At 38.8% G+C, this 16781-nt stretch overlaps 1 protein-coding gene across 11 annotated transcripts in view; it reads left to right on the top strand.

The window, feature by feature from the left end:
* Window positions 1–16781, top strand: part of MYCBP2 (MYC binding protein 2) — a 153913-nt gene that overhangs the window by 28427 nt on the left and 108705 nt on the right. For all 11 annotated transcript variants that reach the window (XM_044437784.1, XM_044437785.1, XM_044437789.1 and 8 more), the window contains exons 9-17: window positions 1651–1724; window positions 3751–3889; window positions 4315–4391; window positions 5821–6025; window positions 6928–7092; window positions 7917–8075; window positions 10417–10621; window positions 13109–13254; window positions 15176–15277. In XM_044437784.1, the coding sequence (XP_044293719.1) occupies window positions 1651–1724; window positions 3751–3889; window positions 4315–4391; window positions 5821–6025; window positions 6928–7092; window positions 7917–8075; window positions 10417–10621; window positions 13109–13254; window positions 15176–15277 (1272 nt within the window). The remainder of the gene's footprint in view (window positions 1–1650; window positions 1725–3750; window positions 3890–4314; window positions 4392–5820; window positions 6026–6927; window positions 7093–7916; window positions 8076–10416; window positions 10622–13108; window positions 13255–15175; window positions 15278–16781) is intronic.

The raw sequence follows: 16781 nt of genomic DNA, 5'->3' as shown, positions 1-16781 counted from the left end.
TGGAATGCCAGGAACACCTGGAAATTCACCAAGTACCTGACATTGGGGCAGCAGCTTTTACATGACAGAATGAAATGTATGCTTTGTTTATGCATTAGAGAAATACAGATTTTTGTAATTCCAGAAGATCAAATCTGTCTCCCATTCTGGATCCAAATGGCTCCTAGCTTACTATTGATTCACTAAAGAAAGGGTAGAATCCTTCATGGAGTGCTGACTGGAAGACTTTTCACCTGTTCTGGCTCTGGTTTTGCTTTCAGTTTTAACGTGTTATAGTATTATTTTATCTAGCCCATGTCTCATCTGCCTCAGGGGTGGCAGACTGGTATTTTCTTGTATTTTGGTTTGAGGCTGCAGGGACGCACCCTGAGAATGTGTTGGGGTTCATTCTAGAATGGAGCAGCAGTCAGCTCATATGCAGGCAGAAGAAGATGCCGCTTTCAGATCCCTTGCAGACATCCTGTGTGTTCAGCCACAAGCTATTTCTGGCTCATAGTAGAAGCTTCTGGCACTACCTTGAATGAGCTTTTAATGGGCTGGAGAGAGATTATGTGTTAGAACTGACTAGCATCCTGTGGCTGGCTGTAAATGGGCAGGGAGGGAGTGGCTCTTTTGTTTATTTGGCTCCATCAGTGCATGTGGCTAAGTCAGGGCATGTCAGTCAAAAGACAGATCACTGCCCTGATAAACTTACTGTATCAGTTTTGGCAATGAGCTGGACAAAAGGGAAGGACAGAGTAGCAAATGAGGAACGCAAGCAAAGGTCACGTATACACAGGTGTTACGATTTGGGTATGAATCTTGGATTAAACCAGGTCAGGGAACTGGTGAGTTTTGGATTGGGAGCAGGAATAGTACTATGTTGGCATTTTGAGAAGAAGCTTGAGGCATAATAAGTAGGCCAGCAGGTTGGAGAATGTATCTTGGCTGAGCAATATTTTGGGGTTGAAGAGTTGGTAGCCTGGCTGGCTGCGGTGGTGGGAAGCAGTGTTGCTGCACAGGGGCGTAAAAGACCAGAAGGCGACCTGACACAGCTGTGACCAGCGGGAGTCTTCTGACCAGCAGGAGGTGCTCTCCTCAGCAGTCCCCCCAGACTCAATAAGTAGACCCCGAATTATTGTGGCCCTAAAACACACATACGAGGACTCCTGAATTACAGTGATTGCACACAAATGTCCAGGTTTCATCTATTGGCTCTATCATCTTAAATCTATATTACTAATATATTATTTTACCTAGAATTATTGTGTTAGTTTTAATTAGCACAATATTGACAATGAATATCGGGCATATTCCTCTCAGTAAATAATAAGGCATGCAATTTTTTGTAATTGCAGTGTGTATTATATAAACATGCAGTACACTGTACGGAAATAGTTTGATAGTGTCCTAGATTATTTTTATGCGTTAAAACATCAGAATGATGTTTGAACTACTTTTTTATATATGCACCAATAAATCTGTTAAATATACTTCAAGACTCTGTTTTTACGGAAACAAACTGATGTAGCTACTTCCTATATATTGTTTCTTTGTGTAGATTTACTTTCTGTTTATTACTAAAGATAGTTTTGTTTCTAAATTGTTTATGAAACATTGGAGGTGTAACTATTTAACAGGACTTGATACAGCTTTGTTTGTTCCATGCAGATTGCCAGGCTGAAGGGCAAAATATCCTTTTCACCGATGGAGAGTATATTAATCAGATAGCTGCTTCTAGAGATGTAAGTATGGAGTATCTTCAGAATATATATGTTTCTTACCATAAGCTATTGGATAATCTAAATGCTAGTTCTGAACTCGACATTTATTCGAAAATTTTTGATACAATGTACCTTGTTAGCATTTTCCATTAAACATGATCATAATATTTGATAGAGAAGAGCTTGAGTTCAACTACGTATTGTTACATCCACCTGTGTTTTTGGAGGGGGATTTCTGCAACAGCTTTGGTACCATCAAGATGTCTGTGGTGTACAGAGGGGTACTGTCTCTTGCTCATTACACACTGTTCAGATCGATAGGTCTGAGTCAGCGGAGGAAGCAGAGGAACGCAGGGACAGCAGGAGCTCCCTGATTTAAGGGTGCCTAGTAAAGTTTCTCAGGGTTTCTGCTTTGAAAGGAGCAATACATTTTTAATGGTGGGAGGAGGAGTAGATGCAAGACCCAGTCCTTGATTCTGTAAACAGGCGACAGGAGAAGCACACGGCCCAAATAGAGGGGCTCCAGCATTCATGCCATCTTGCCCTCAAGCAGTAAGAGCCACCCTGAGGATGGAGACAAAAGATTTTCTGAAAAGTTGGATTCAAGTCTTTACATGGGCAGATGCTTCTCCCTCACCCTTGGTAGAAAGCTATTTAGAGTTTATACATGCTGTTCTGCAATCTGTTAAACTGCAGTAAAAGAATTGCACTTCAAAGAGTTCATTTTGAGTTTGATAAACAGAAGGAAAAGAGGGAAGGGACAGCTCACAACATATGGGTTCATTCTGTATGGGAACGTTGGGAGATGTTAATAACTGCTGTGAGAGTTTTCAAATTTTTTGAATTATTATTTTTAATTACCTACTTTGCATGGCTAGATACTTAGACTGTCTCTAGACTTTTCAAAAGATGGAGCTACATATGATATAGTACATCTAGGGTCAAGTCTTCCCCTTTTCCTAAAAGCAGCTGCATGTGTGGAGCGGCTATAGAGGAAGTGGGCTGTCGATTCTTTCTTTCTCTGAATATTCCTGGTTGCAAACTCAGTTGTGCCTGAGCTGCTTTTAGCTATCGATGGAGAAATATGCAATACAACTGCACCTTTAAGTGTGTCCTTCCACAGTTAATAGCAGTTTCAGAGGGATGGTTTGCAGTGCGAACTTTTTAAACTTCCTCTCCCTCTCAGCCCCATTTGTCCCATAATCTTTTAGGCAAAGAAAAAAAAGATGTAAGGAAATCCTAACATTAATCTCCTACCTTGTTTGTATTTTTTCCCCTAAGAAGCATTGTTCTGTATCCAAAGTGGCAAGAAAAGTCCCATGTTTTGGTTAACACCATTAACGCTAATTCACTTGTATGCAGGAAAGCAGTCAGGCTCATAAATGGGTGAAAAGCATGTAAGAGAACCTAGGGTTTTGTTAGCATTTTAATGTTGGAAATGGAACAGTGCGAGGAATCAAGTCAATGTGGGATTCCTTATTTGACTAACAAATAAGCTAACATGTTTTGTTATTTATTAAATTCGTAGGAAGTGCTGCAGGAAACTTGCTGTTCTTGTTAATTTCCTGAGTACTAAGGTGCCAGATGTAACTGTTACTTAAAGAACTTGGAAGTACTTTGTTACTAAAACAAATAAAAAACTTCCTATACTTTCAGACTGCAGGAACTAAAAATTAATAGTTTCTTTCTGCATACTTGAATTGCTCATATTCTTAATTTCCAAATATTTAACAATACACTCCTAATATAAAATTGAAAGGGGACATGGAGCTTCAGGGAACATGGAGGGCACATGAAGTCTAGTTGTTCTGTCTTATGTGCATTACACATCATGTTGGCAGGTGGGTATATACAAATAAGAAGGAAGGGTTTCAGGTTAACAGTGCATTTTGCCTGTTGTAGTTATAGTATTATGCAATAAAACATCTTTCGTTCTGTATTTAATTAGATGCCCTGTAGGTTGCTGAGTATTCACAGTTTAGCCACCATAACCTTTTATATCAGTATATATTTACAGTTGTTGAAACTACTATTTTATTTGTTGCAGGATGGCTTTGTAGTTCGAATATTTGCTACAAGCACTGAACCTGTGCTACAGCAAGAACTGCAGCTTAAACTTGCCAGAAAATGCTTACATGCTTGTGGTATCTCATTATTTGATCTGGAGAATGATTTGCACATTATCAGTAAGGAATCACTTTTCTATTCTCTTTTTTCACATTTAAAGAATTGTAGAAAGCATAAAACTTAAGCAGTATTAATGTCTCAATACAGATACCATGAGAGTAGGAGAACTGGTGGTAGTTCTTTGGTAGAGTAATGAACTTCCATGCATTCACAATTCATACTTCCCTAATGTGGGGGCAGTTCTACTTCAGTTTAATACCCTGGTGGTGGCAGGCACATTTGCTTATAGTGGCAATGCATCTTTCAGTGTTTTCTCCCCCACAGCCAGGTTTCTAATACTAATTTCAAAGTACTTTGCACTTTGTTTACTTTGTGTAACAAGTTCTTACTTGAATAGATGCCAGCTTGAAAAAATTGGTCTTGATTTTGAAACTGTCCATGATTTGGAAAGCACTGTTAGCTAATTACAGAATTGTTTCCGCAGGTACAGGGTTTGATGAGGAATCTGCTGTTCTTGGTGCAGGAAGAGAATTTGCACTAATGAAAACGGCTAGTGGAAAGGTACTGCAAGTACACCTTTGTGGATAATTAGCTGTATAACAAGTGGAGTATTTTTGGAGGGGAAAACTTCTGTTTTTATCTTTAAAGTGCAACAGAAAATGACAGGAATTTGCTATAGGGACCTGTAAGCTGATCCAGAGTAAAAGTAAGCCTGTTCATTCAAATCTGTCCAAATGTTTCTTTCCAGTCTTTAAGACTGCATTAATTTTAACCCGATATGTTAAAATTAATAACCCATTGGGTTATTAATTGATAGAAATTAATGAATTAATTCATCAAATTAACAGAAATAAATCAAACTGCCATTGACATGAAGGTATATACTGTGCCCTACTTGCTGCTGTAAATGTAGGAGGCACCCCATCTGTTTTGGTGTACCAAAAACTCAGTACCAATTCATTTGGGAAGAGGTTCCAAATCGGAAAATTATAAAACTGTCCAGGAAGAAAAGTCTCATCTGAGTGGATGAAGCCAAATGTACTACAGATCAACAGAGAACCTTAATGATGTAAAGAAAGACCAGGGAAGCTAAATCTTTAGTACAAAGTCATATCCTTTTCAAGGGTATTCATGGCAGGCTAGAATCCCATAAAAATGACAAAACAAAACATCCAGATTTTATTTATTCATTTATTAGATTTCTTCCCACTCCATTAGCCAAAATGGCTCTCTTAAAAAAATATTTGCCAGGTATAAGTAAAGAAATACCATTTAGAACAAGCAAAAATGAAATATTACATTTATTTTAGGTATATTTACTCTATTCCATAACTTTAAAGATGTCTATCTGTGTCCTCTGAGATCTCATTAATAAACTTAGCTCAATCATTTGAGATATATCTTCAGAGACAAGTATTCCAAAATAAGTAATACACTCCAAGTAGAGTCTGAATTGCCAATGAACTAGCACAGTATGTGGTATAATATTTCCAATCAACATTGACTCAGACTTTCATCAGTTAATAGAGTATCCAGATAAGTATGCAAAACTAATAATTCTCTTTATCAATGTTGGAACAGATAACTAGAGTTTAAAATAAATAGTAACAGATCATTGGCATCAATAATATTTAAATTCTGAGTAATTATCCATGAATCCATAAAGATTAGGATTTTGTAAAATAACATGTTCCTGGGGTTCTAAGCATAGACCAAATACCAATAGAAAATAAGGTAGCCTCTCTGATACCTTTCTCAAGTAAAAAGGGGAAAAAAAGCAGCTCCTTGGCCCGCCTCTAGCTCTTGGGCTTTTGAATATAACATTTCAACTCACTTCCGAAATTTGCTGCACTTTGATGCTGCAAACTGAACTTTGAGTAAAATCAAAACATTTGTTCACAAATCTCTGAAACAATTTTATCTTTTTTATATGGAATGTGCTCCACATATGTTATAATCAGTATAATCTGAAGTGTTTTCCTCTCCACAGATATATTACACTGGGAAATACCAGAGCCTTGGAATCAAGCAAGGTGGTCCTTCTGCAGGGAAGTGGGTAGAGTTGCCAATTACCAAATCCCCCAAAATTGTTCAGTTCTCAGTTGGGCATGATGGCTCACATGCCTTACTTGTGGCAGAGGATGGAAGTGTGTTTTTCACAGGCTCAGCAAGTAAAGGGGAAGATGGAGAATCAAGTAGGTTTGAGTGATACTATGCTGGTGATTTGTGATGTCTGCATTAATAATCATTAGAGAGATGGTACAATCTGTGAGCTACTTTCTGAGGCCCTTGTCCAACATGTTAAGGGTTACTACCCTTTTTATCTTGATAATATCCTGTTTTATGCCTTTGAAACACAGACACAGGCTTCCCATGAATATGCTTTCTATATAAAGTGGCATGGGAATAATAATATAGTTGGCTCAAGTGGATGCACATATTGGTGTGATCATCACTTTATATAAAAATACTGCTGTATACGGAAAAAAATCAAACTGATGTAGGAAAAGATAAACAGTATTCATATACCTGTTTCTAATTCCTTTTAGCAGTGGAAGTAAATGTGGTATCAAGACTTCATAATGTGTTTCTGTGTTTGTATATTATGCAGTGGTGTTAGAGACACAGTGCTATGTGTATATTTTCATGTTTGTGTGTATAAAATGATGGTTTTGATGTTTTAGTACATTTTGAGCAGGGTTTGCACTTTCATTGGATATACTGATACCGTTGTTTGCATTATACCTGGCAGCTGACTACATAAAAATACATAGTGTATTTTTATGATGATCTTACTACTTACTTGTGTCATTAAATATTGCTTTAGCTCTGATGGTTTTGAATTTTACTTTACATATGGAGAGGTACACATGGAGGAAAGAATAATGGGTACCCACTACCTCCTGTCTGCCTCTTACTTCTGTTTGCTTTATCTGACTCTTAACTCTTCTAGGATGGAGATCAGTTACTCCTTTTTTTATTTTGTATCTGTGAACTGTCATAATGCCAATGTACTTTATCATTTGCAAAATACATTTATTTCCTTAGTGTCATGTTAAACTTAACCTTTAACTTATTCTTTCCCCACATTTTTCAGCCAAAAGCAGAAGGCAGGCAAAGCCTTATAAACCCAAAAAAATCATCAAGATGGAAGGAAAGATTGTGGTGTATACTGCATGCAATAATGGGAGTAGTTCTGTCATTTCAAAAGATGGAGAATTATACATGTTTGGAAAAGATGCTATTTACTCTGACAGCACAAGTAAGCTCACGTGTTAAATATTTTAAAGTAGAATAGTTGACATGATAAAGATGAAGTATTTGCAGTATGCATCTAACTGGCCAGTTGAAATAATTTTTAGAGGAGTAGTGGTTCAGTTGCAATACTGTGGCCCGGTTTGCACATAATGGCCACCCATAGTTTGCTGGGACAGTGCAGGAGGGATGAAGAGTGCTGCCTCTTGACTGCTTCCACTTTTCTTTTGCATCCAGTTTAGCAGACATCCCTGAAAACTGCCTGGTATGAATCCAGCTTTCTGGATTCTGAGTTGTAAGCTTAAAAGTTTGGGTTGTCTTCCGCTCAACAACTCAGAGGTGTGGGATGCAGAAATTTCAGCAAATAATCTAAGAATGAAGCATTCCTGGCTGGTTTGCTAAACCAGATGCAAAGTAGAAGCAACGAGTGTGTGGGAGTCTGGGCACTTGCTTGCTCTTCCATAGTCCTAGCCAGTCATGGCTTAATCACTATTTTAGAACTGGGCCTTCAAATGAAATTGCTACTTAATAATTGTATAACCAGTGGTGCTATTCAGATGTGAATTTCCCCAGTATTAACAACAATTAGAAGTAGCTACATTGTTCTGTTAGGAAGCATCTCAGAATGCAGGGTAGGACAGTTTGTGTTAGGATTGACTGCAGTATCCTAATACTTGCACTATTGTGCCATTGCAGTAAATTTTACTGTGTTGTGGCTACTCAGCTTGCTGCCTCTAAATTCAGATATAAACACGTTTCACAGCAGTATGCTGAGTCTTTGATATTGGGAAAGCAAATTGTTTGGCATTCAAATGTTTGCTCATTTTTTAGGTTTAGTAACAGATCTGAAAGGGCATTTTGCAACTCAGGTCGCCATGGGCAAAGCTCATACCTGTGTGCTAATGAAGAATGGTGAAGTTTGGACATTTGGTGTGAATAACAAAGGACAATGTGGACGAGACACGGGCTCCATGAGTCAGGGAGGAAAAGGTCAGTGCCTTTATCATTCTTGGCAGTGTTCTTTTTGTTTTGTGACTGTTGTTTTGTTTTGTTTACCCATACCTTTCACTTAACCTGGTTTGCCTAACATGTTGGGTTATGAGCATTCTTTGTGCTAATGAGGCTTAGCAGGATGTTTGAATGAGAGCCAGTGTGGTGTAGTGAAGGTAGGACTGAGACTCAGGAGATCTGGATTCCTATCTCTACTTGGCATTGGACAACTTTGGACCAATCACAGACTCTCAACCCAACCTACCTCACAGGGTTCTTGTTGTGGGGATAAGATTGAGAGTAGGAGGGCAGGAATGATGTAAGCACCTTTTGAGCTTGTTATAAGAAAAAAGCAGGGTATAAATCCAATAAACAAATAAGCCATGCATAAGACCCTGAGAAAACCATGGCTTTTGTTCGTTTGTGGAAGGTGACTTGATCTCAGCAGCCATGACGTAAGAACTGACAGTGTGGCTTGTCTGTAGCATCTTGGTGGAAAAACCCAGCTGCGCCTTGCTGGTCCCAACTGCAGGTTCTCCCCTTCATCTACAGTGGTGTTTGCCCAGAAGCAGTACTTTGGAATGCCTTGAATGCATTTGGAAGCTTGCAGGCTTTTTATTAATTTTTGGTGCTTTTCAAATGTATGAATGCATGTATAAGTTTTTACTTTTTTCCTGGTCTTTTAAAGTTTACAGATTCAGCTGTGTGTATTCTGCAAGTAATATAGTTGCATTGTCAATTTCCACACTTCCTTTGACAGTGACCTCTTTCTCACTGCATTTGTGCAAGCATGTAGATTTTTGCACAGCACTTAGTGCACTTGTTTGATACACTGGCACAGCAAAAATGAACTTTACTCCCGCAGTTATCATTCCCAGCTTGTTTTTGGGCTTGGTTTTCAAAAGATGCAGTGAAGAGGAGAAGGCAGTTTACCAGAATCAGGGGCTGGCTCTGTGCTACCTCCTTTGCCAGAAGTGGCCTGCCTGCATATACCAGTTACTGAGGAGCCTGAGCAGGTGGAAGTCCAGCACCCATCCTGCTTGAGCAATCCTGTGGGCAGCTGGTTTGCCACTTTGAGTACAGAGTGCTGGACTAAATGAACCTTTGACTCTTCTTATGTTGTTGCATTCTTAAGAAAATTGACAAGGTGACTATACCACTGCAGATTATGAATCTGTGCATTTACAAGGGAATCAGGGAGAAAGAACAAAAACTTTACGATCCCATTTGTGCCCTTAAGAAGGATCAAAAAAGAAAAAGGAATTTGTAAGCTAACTAACTAAAATAACCAGAAGTCTGGAACCAGGAGCTAGACAGAAAAGTTTCACTCTGTGAGACATAGGAAGATACAAGAGGGGTGGTGTTGCACGTGGGACTACTTCTGAGATGGAAGGAAGGCAGTGGCAGAAAGTTTGCATTGAAACTAAGGCACAAAATGCAGTTATACCACAAAGGCTGCGAAGGACGTGTACTTGGAGCAGGCGGGAGGTGTAAAGGGGAAACCAGTCATGGAAAGGTGCGAAGCTGGGGGCAACATAGGTTAATGGCATCAGTGGCATAGCCTCAGCAGGGTGCACAAACTGGTCCACTGTTTCTTCCATTTCACTGTTTTGTGCATTTTATTTTTGTTTTATGAAGTATTTTGTGCTTCTCTCTGTGCATGGACACACACAGAGCTTTGAGGTTGTTGACATTTTCTGTATATCTGCAGTAACCTTTTACCTGCTCAAGGTATGCTACTTATCCTTCTTCACAGGCCTTCATTTGTGTTCCTTTTGCCCAGTAGCCTGTGCATAGCACAGAGTTGGCTTCTATAGAGCCAAACTGTTCTTTAAAGATCTTGATTCTTTTTTTCGTGATCTACCCATTATGGCCCTTAAGAGTCCTTGCTCTACATTTTTTGTATACTACTGCTATTCTCTGCTGAATCTCTGATCTTTCTAAAAGCACTTAAACATTTTAAAAGCACTTTCTAAAAGCAGAATAAACTAGGAAACACTGCCATACATTTTAGAAAATTCATTTAATTATGTATATCTCCGTATGAAAACTTCTAACAGCCGAGTCCACTGTTTACTCAGCACCCACTGTGTCTAATAAGACTTGCTTCCTAGAAAGTCTGTGTAGGATTATAGCCTGATTAGATCATGTTTAGTGAGTCTAAGAAGCTTGAAAACACATTAAAAATTAGAGGCCCTGTTGTTGTTTAGATGATTACGAATCGGCTTCCTTGAGTAAAACAGGCATACTGAAAAGCTACTGTTTTACAGATGCACATCTGGTGTGTTTTCGGTCTTGATGCGTTGATTTATTAAATCTGGTATAAGTTGGTTTTCTGTAGGTTTTGGAGTTGAAAATATGGCAACAGCAATGGATGAAGATTTAGAAGAAGAGCTAGACGAAAAAGATGAGAAATCCATGATGTGTCCACCAGGCATGCATAAATGGAAGCTGGAACAGTGTATGGTGTGCACTGTTTGTGGGGACTGTACAGGTTATGGTGCAAGTTGTGTTAGCAGTGGACGACCTGACAGGGTACCTGGAGGGTAAGTAAACATGTCAAATATGTCACTGAGTGATATTGTTATGGGTACGTCATTCTAGAAGGCTGTTCCCCCATAATACCTTTCAATGAATAAGCACGTGTCCCATATGTGAGGAACAGTCACCACCACCACCCCAGCTAGTATTATTTTCAAAAAGGAAATTCTGGAGTCGTCATAGCTTTATGGATTTCACAAATCGGCATGTATTGTTTTGTGGTTAATAGCTAGTTACACAAAACTGAGTGAGTGTTGTGAAAAGTAGACCCAAGTTTTGCTTTGGAGCAGATGTCTGAAATGCATGAAAAGTATTGCATATGTTTGGTATGATTAAGTTATGGAGATGCCTCATCATAATCAGTGTTTTTATTGTGAGTTTCCAGTTTTCAGAACTGTTATTTAGAAAAATAAATTAACCCTCTATTTAGAGAGAAACTAGTCATTCACGTATTTAGAAGGAAAGTGTTCACATCGTTGGACACATTGTGATGGATTACGAACAAGTTAACAATAGAAGTAAGTTGGGGGATAGGTGGCCCAGAAAATCAGTATCAAACCTTTGCCATCCAGTCTTGTGCATGTTTACTCAGAAGTAAACCCCAGTTATTCAGGCTGCAACTTTGGCGATTGGGCATCAGGGAAATGAAAGAAAGACTATTTAGGCAGCAGTCTTATGTAATCTTCAGGCTACAATGCTATATTTGTTTATCTTGGAGCAGGCCTCACTGAATTCAGTGGGGCATACTTCTGGCAAGCTGTGGGTAGGAATGCACACCTAATTTTTCTGAAGGCTCTAATTAAACACTTTTGTTTAAATGCTTAAATTTTGAAAGGTAAGTAAGCAGACTTCTGCCATTTTGTTACATATAGAGTCCCCTCCTCCCACACCCTTATTCCTGGTGGTACTTAGTAAACTCATAACATGCTATAGTACCATCTTAGTTCAAAGATGTATCCCAAAACTTTGGGGGGGGGGGGGCTTGGGGGGGTTGTGCCTTACCGATGCAGCACTGACCTTTTTTTACAATACCTGTATAGAGTAGAAACTTTTGGTAATATTTATTGTTAATCCCACATAAAGTAGACCATTGAAATGAATGATGCTTAAGTTAGTAAATCAACTCTTATTCATTTCAATAGGCCTGCACAAACATCAGATACTACCCATTGTTAATACTCAGTTGAGTAGATCTGTTAAAATGCATGAGCACTCAGTTGTAACTGATTTATATTTCTATGTGCCCAAGTCTTAACCAGTTTAGGGCCACAATATCTGTTGGAGTATTTCTCCCAGCCACAACATTCCCAGTCACTCAACTCAACTCTGGTGTCTTCCTCCGAGTGGCAACTGGGGGTGGGGGATGACGACAAGGGGAAAGATTTTCTTTGTGGTGGCCCCATCTACGGAACAAGCTTCCCCATGTAGCTTACCTGGCACTGAGCTTGAAATTTTTTTCAGGGCCAGGTGAAGACAGCCCCTTATGCTGAGGGTTGTAAGATTTACTTGGCTTCCCAGAGACTTGAAGTGAATATCCATCTTTTTTTTTTTAAAGGTTCATTGTTTACTGTAAGTTTTAGCTGTTTTAATTTAAAAAATGACATTGTATTGCATTTTATTGTCCTGCTTTAATAGACTGTTGTAAAGTGACCAGAGAGCTTCAGCAATGGGGTACTATAGAGATGAAATTACCATTACTTTTACTATTGCTATTACTATTGGTATTAATAGTAGTAGTAGTAGTAGTATCGTTCATTTGATTGGATCCTCTCTGTTTGGAACTAATGCTCTGTATTGTCCACTATGTATTTATATTCAGTCAGTGAGTCTAAAAGGCTCCCAAGGTAATGGATAATCAAATTACTGCAGGATCAGGATACAAAAGAACAGGGCTTTTTTTGTCATAGAACGTACTGGAACAGCATTCCGTCACCTTTTTTTGACGGATTTTTCCAACAGATTTTTCCAAGTGATTTTGAATCGCCCTGTAGGGCATAACAGGTCGGCAGCAAAAATCATTAAAATAGTGCCTGCGGGCTGCTTGTGTATCCGGCTGATTGTGAGGGTGTTGCTGAGCTTGGGACGCTGCTCGGCTTGGGATCAGTCGTGTGGTCGTGCGCTGAGTGCTTACTGCTGGCGGCGACCATTATGTTTATGTGTGTGTAGAGTGACTGGCTACATGCAAAAGGTAAATAAGTTCTTTATTTCAAAAAAAGTTGGTGAATTGAAAATCTTTTTTAGTGTAAAAGTGTGACTCCAGGACGTGAGTTCCGGCACCTTTTTTTTTTTTTTACAAAAAAACACTGCAAAAGAATATTTGCAAGTGATATTGCTGATTCCATCTAGTGGTGCAAAAGAAAAGTGTACTTGTTGCCTAATAAAAAATAGTTGTTAAGTGTTCAGTCAAGTTCCCTATGGTTCTGTTCTTAGAATAGATACATGCATGAGAACTGCGTGAGTTGCTTTCTCTCTTTGCATTTTGATTTCCTTAGAATCTGTGGCTGCGGCTCTGGCGAGTCTGGCTGTGCCGTATGTGGTTGTTGCAAAGCCTGCGCTAGAGAACTGGATGGTCAGGAAGCGAGACAAAGAGGAATCCTTGATGCTGTAAAAGATATGATACCACTGGACCTTTTGCTAGGTAAGTTGAATCTGGAAGCTACAGGGGATTTTGTAAATGGTATAAAAGATTCTTGTTTAAAAACCCCTTTCCTCAAGATTGAACATTCATTCATTATTCATTCCTTCATTCATAAATTTATAGGCCACTGAATAACCCGACAAGCTCTCTAAGTGGTATATAACAACAATACAATACAAGGCAAAACGTTACAATTCCTAGTAACAATTAAAAAAATAAATAATTGCTAGTAGTGCATGAGATCCTAAAACAAGCAGTTATGAAAATCAGGTTTCAAAATGTCTGTGAACAAGTACATTCTTTGACTGGCACTGAATTAAAAGCAGCGACGGTGCCTGGAGGACCTCTCTAGGAAGCCCATTCTAAAGGCGGGGGAAAGCCACTGAGAAGGCTCTCCTTCCATTTGCCATCCTTTAACTTCTTTTAAGGATGGTTCTTGGTTTTCATGGGATGAATTGAAGAGAATAAGGCAGGTTACAAGAATTGCCTGTGTGGTACCTTCTTTACCATGCTGATATTAAAATCATTTATCCTTATTAACCATATTTAATGCTCCTATGCCATTAGCTGACTGTATCAATCTACTTTTGGGGCCTAATGGACTACTTTAAAGTCCTGGCTGGAATGAAGAGATGATTAGTTTAAAAATGACTGAATCTGAAAAACAGATTGCTTTGGTATCATGTTTCAGATATACATAAAGCAAAGAATTTGGGTACATTGAACCCCACACTGTACAAAACTCTCTTTTTCTTCACTGTTTTGAGAAGCTGTTGGGGAGATAAAGAATCTTAGTTTAGATAGTTGATAGTTTCACCTTCCCATTCATTTCAATGGATGTAATTTGCAGCAGGGTAAAAGAGGCATACTGTTGGGTGGGGAGGAAAAGAAAATGAGTCCACCAGGATATGATTTATACTGATAGTACTCCAGCTGCCTTCCTTATCCCTCCAAAGCATCTCTGCTCGACAGCCAAACATGTCCATCTAACTGAAATGTATAGTTGAATGTGCAGGGATGTGGAGATTACTTCTGCCACGCCTTCTGCTCTGTGTTGGATTCTTACAAGCTTCTTAAGCTCGGAGACTAACAAACATTGAGGCCTCAGTCAATTGGATTGTTCCGTATGGTGAAGTAATTTCAATACTAACAGATTAATAGAGGTTACATAGGTATTCACATACTCACAATGACTGGTTATGCATATTTGCTGACTTACAGGAAAGTGATTAAAACTTAAAAAGCAGATTTGCATACTTAGCTATTTAAAACATGTTTATGCCATCCTTCATCCAGATTCTGGGGCAGTCTCAACAAACAATATAAAGTATAATATAATATTAATAATTATAAAGGGCAATATTTAGGGTAGTCTGGCCCTGGAAGGATTGGAATGTAGGCAATGGGTGATCCTCTTTAATGAAGGCAATTCAGAGCCTGTTCACTGCTGCTGAAAAAGCCTTCTCCCTTGTGGTTAAATAAATGGCTCTGATACAGAAAGCAATTTGAGATGGGTTTCAGTACAAGGTCTTAAGAGACTGTTACTTTATTTAAGCTTCATCGGTACTGCTTGGCGCTCCAGGATCTCCAGGTGATTTACCTATAGACACATACTATATTAAAAATATTTAAAATATAAGTCCTCCTTGGAAGATTTCAGGGATTGATTTGGTGTATCTAGGCAAAAGTGTTTAAATAAGTCTTTGTAGTTCCAGGGCTATATGAAAAATAAATAACACTTCTTTTCCTCACAAAAGTTAAAGCAACTGTTAAGTTAATGTTTTTCATATATTAAATGAACTGCTTTGGATCCAGGGGTTTTTACATGAAGGCAAAGAGTTTTCTGTGCAGCTCCTATTGATATTCCTGCCCCACTGCAACCCCCTTTGAAAGTTGACTATTCTTTGTCTATTTGATCCAGCTGTCCCTGTGCCTGGAGTTAACATTGAAGAACATCTCCAGTTGCGGCAAGAAGAAAAGCGGCAACGTGTGAATAGACGGCACAGACTGGAAGAAGGGAGAGGTTAGGAGGATAAGTGGTTTTTTGTTTCTTGTTTGCCTTATATAAATGTTAGGTAAATAAATGTTATTTGGGCAAATTCTTATACAAAGCATGTGCATTCTGAAAAATATACTTAGGAAGGTCTGTGTGTCATTTTTTGCTGCTTTGTTGGGCTACTGTGTGGAAGAGAGCTTGAGGCTTCACTTTTTTCTGTACACATATTTGTAAGAATGGCTAAATCAAACTTGCAGAGTTGCTGAATGATCTGGACGTTGCTTTTTTCATTCTTTCAAATGATAAGTCGTTTCTAGTATAGTCTTGCTTATTCAAGAGTCGATTAACTTGTTACAGCTCTGGGGGTTACACTGAACTCTGAAATGAATTGGACTTTTCTTTTATGTTTTTATACAAAAGGCACATTAGTTAAACTATAGTGATTTCATGAGTCTGGAAAATGGAAATCTTTAAAGACAAGCATGGTGGGTTTTACTCTCACCTCTTGATGCAAGAGACCAGTGCCTACATAAAAGATAGTTTCTTTGCCTTCTAGCAGCATTGTCATTTCTTTACGTCTTGTTACATGTTATTAAGTCTTCTCCAGCTTATGAACAAAAGCTCTCCAAAGTGTCCTATCCATGGCATCCCTGCTTAGCTGTTTAAATTCAAAGCTATGGCTTCCTTTATAGAGTCAATCCATCTCTACTTTAGACTTCTTTTTCTTCTTGTGCCTTTCTTTACTTACAAATGTGCATTTTATATGTTAAAGGCACTAACGTTGAACACAAAAGATCTCAGATTTACTATTTGAAAATTGGAGGTGTGACAATTTTCTTTATATTTCCTTTACATTTCCCTGAAATTTGTACACACTTCCCTTCCATTTCTTTTTCAGCAATCATATTTGCATATATTGTTTTTCCATTTAATTCCCAGTCCCCCAACAAGTGTGCTGATATTCCCAATAGGATTTTTTTTTACATTAGGGAAACATTTAGAGGTTGGTGGTGTGGTAGAAAGGAACACAGCAAATGGGAGCTCTGGGCCTTACTCTGGGTTTACTCTGGCCTATGCAGCCACCCTCTCAGGTCTTTGTTGGGAATCTGTCAGAGAAATGCAGTAACTGCTCCAGAAAGGAACCACAAAAAGTGTATTGGGTTAATATCCCCACTTTCTGGTATAGTTGGAGATTTGTGGGAGTGTGTAAAAGGTGTGGTGGGGGCACTGAGAAGTGTCACTTCAACACTTAAACTTGAGAGGAATACATTGCCAAAGGGAAGAAACTGTCTCCCCCCCCTTACTTTAGGTTGACATTCCTCTGGCTCGGCTCCTCCCCACCCCACACACATGCATTTTCAGCACTTCTGAATTGTGTTCCCAGGTCCTCTTTTCCTTCATTCTTTGTTACTCTGTGCAATTTAGCCTAAGCACAATTTCACCTTGTCAGTTGCTTTTATGTTAGCTTTTCGCCCTTGCTACTTCCCGTGTTCGCTGAAACATTGACCAGGAAAGACCATACCTGTTGAAA

Source organism: Varanus komodoensis, unplaced genomic scaffold (genome assembly GCF_004798865.1).
Source record: "Varanus komodoensis strain SLA01 unplaced genomic scaffold, ASM479886v1 scaffold31, whole genome shotgun sequence".
In the NCBI taxonomy this organism is placed as follows: Eukaryota; Metazoa; Chordata; class Lepidosauria; order Squamata; family Varanidae; genus Varanus; species Varanus komodoensis.
This window is presented reverse-complemented; position numbering and strand designations above follow the sequence as displayed.